General features: G+C 60.0%; 1 protein-coding gene across 1 annotated transcript; it reads left to right on the plus strand.

Moving 5' to 3' along the window:
* Positions 1–82: 82 nt before the first annotated feature.
* LLCFC1 (LLLL and CFNLAS motif containing 1) lies at positions 83–775 on the plus strand (the record flags this gene model as incomplete). Its single annotated transcript, XM_025041884.1, has 1 exon — positions 83–775. A coding segment is annotated over one exon (377 nt), but the record flags the coding sequence as incomplete, so codon positions are not given.
* Positions 776–1,511: the final 736 nt, after the last annotated feature.

Below are 1,511 nucleotides of genomic sequence, written 5' to 3' on the forward strand. Positions count from 1 at the left end.
ACGAGAGCCTTTGGCTTCGTCCTCCTCCGAGGTGGTCCCTCGCTCTCCAAAGGGTGAGACTCTTTGGAGGAGGCCGACTGAGATGGAAACGGGGTGCGCGTGCTCAAGTCGGAGCTGTGCTTGCACACGGATCGGAACTCCAGATGGAGCGTCAGCTCTCCGGTCAAGGACAAGGACACGGGCAATCGGGCTGCAGCCCTCACTGTCCCTAGTCTCCAGCTTGGTCCCCTTTGCGGTGCAGGCCGGGGTCGGCGTTTCAGCACCTTCCCCTCTCCCGTTGCAGACCAGGAGCAAGAGCAGTTCGAAGAGCATTTTGCAGTCTCCTCAGTGGGTGAGATGTGGGAGGTGGTGGACATGGCCCAGCAAGAGGACAAGACATCGGAGAACGCAGCTCTCCGCGACCACCTCGTTGACCTGGCCTTCTGCTTCAATCTGGCCAGCATCGTGGTTTTTTTATGAGGGACGTTGAGGCTGAGGTGGCGGCCTGGCTCCTGGACGAGGGCCTGGATAGCTACCTCCACTTCGTGATCGCTTACTGACCCTCTCTTCCCTGGGCTCCAGGTCTCTATTCTCAAGGGAGACGTACACACGGCTTCCTGCCCCTTGCCAGTGCCCCTTTACCTCAGGACGCAGCAGCAGAGGACCCCGGCGCTGGTTTTCAGCTGCCCATCGGCACTGCCCCCTGCCTCCCCACGCTCTGAGCGCCATCTCCCCAGGCCAGAGCCCAGGGACCCCAGCCCTTCTCCCTCCCATGCCCCTCCTGGCTTTGTTCAGTAAAGCAGATTAGGGGGAGGAGGCAGCTACAAGAAAAATAATAGCAATAAAATCCCGAAAACCATTGGGAGACTTAGCCAAAGCCCTCTTATCTCGAACCGGTCTATTTAAGGGCTCAGCCCCGGCGTCGACCTTCAGACCCGCCAGGTCACCAGCCATTACCTCTCTCCTTCCCTCGTGCCTAGAGAACACTGCTCGGAATTTCCTCTTCCTGTCTTTCTGACTTTTCGGCATAGAACATAGCAGGAAAGAGCCATTAAGAGACGGGCAGAAGCCAAGTGCCAGATTTTATTTTTGGAGGAGAGAGGAGACGCTGTCCTGACTCCATGGACGGGCAGGGAGACAGTGACACGTCTGCACCAAGGGCCCTTTGGTGGCCGGGTCACCAGAGTTGGCAGTGGCGGGAGGGGTTCATGAGGGTGCCGTGTGGACAGCGGAAATGTCTGGCGAAGGCTGGGGTGCTGCTGAGGGGCCCGTGGACGCGCAGGACGGGAGGGCTGTGAGTACCCCGAGACTCCTGGGTGCCGGGCTCCCTACACATTACCTGGGAGGAAGAGGCGCACACGGGGAAAGGAGGAGAGAGGGGTGGAGACGGGTCCGTAGGCAAGACCCGGAGACCGGGTGGTGACCAGGGACAGCAGGCAAAGACAAGGGCAGGGGCAGAAGTGTTTGCCATTGGCAGGTCGGTTGATCAGGCAGTGGGCATCTGGGGAGCGGGGGGTGGTCTGGGTCTATTG

The sequence above is a fragment of the Pteropus alecto genome, unplaced genomic scaffold (assembly GCF_000325575.1).
Source record: "Pteropus alecto unplaced genomic scaffold, ASM32557v1 C18778028, whole genome shotgun sequence".
NCBI classification, from domain to species: domain Eukaryota; kingdom Metazoa; phylum Chordata; class Mammalia; order Chiroptera; family Pteropodidae; genus Pteropus; species Pteropus alecto.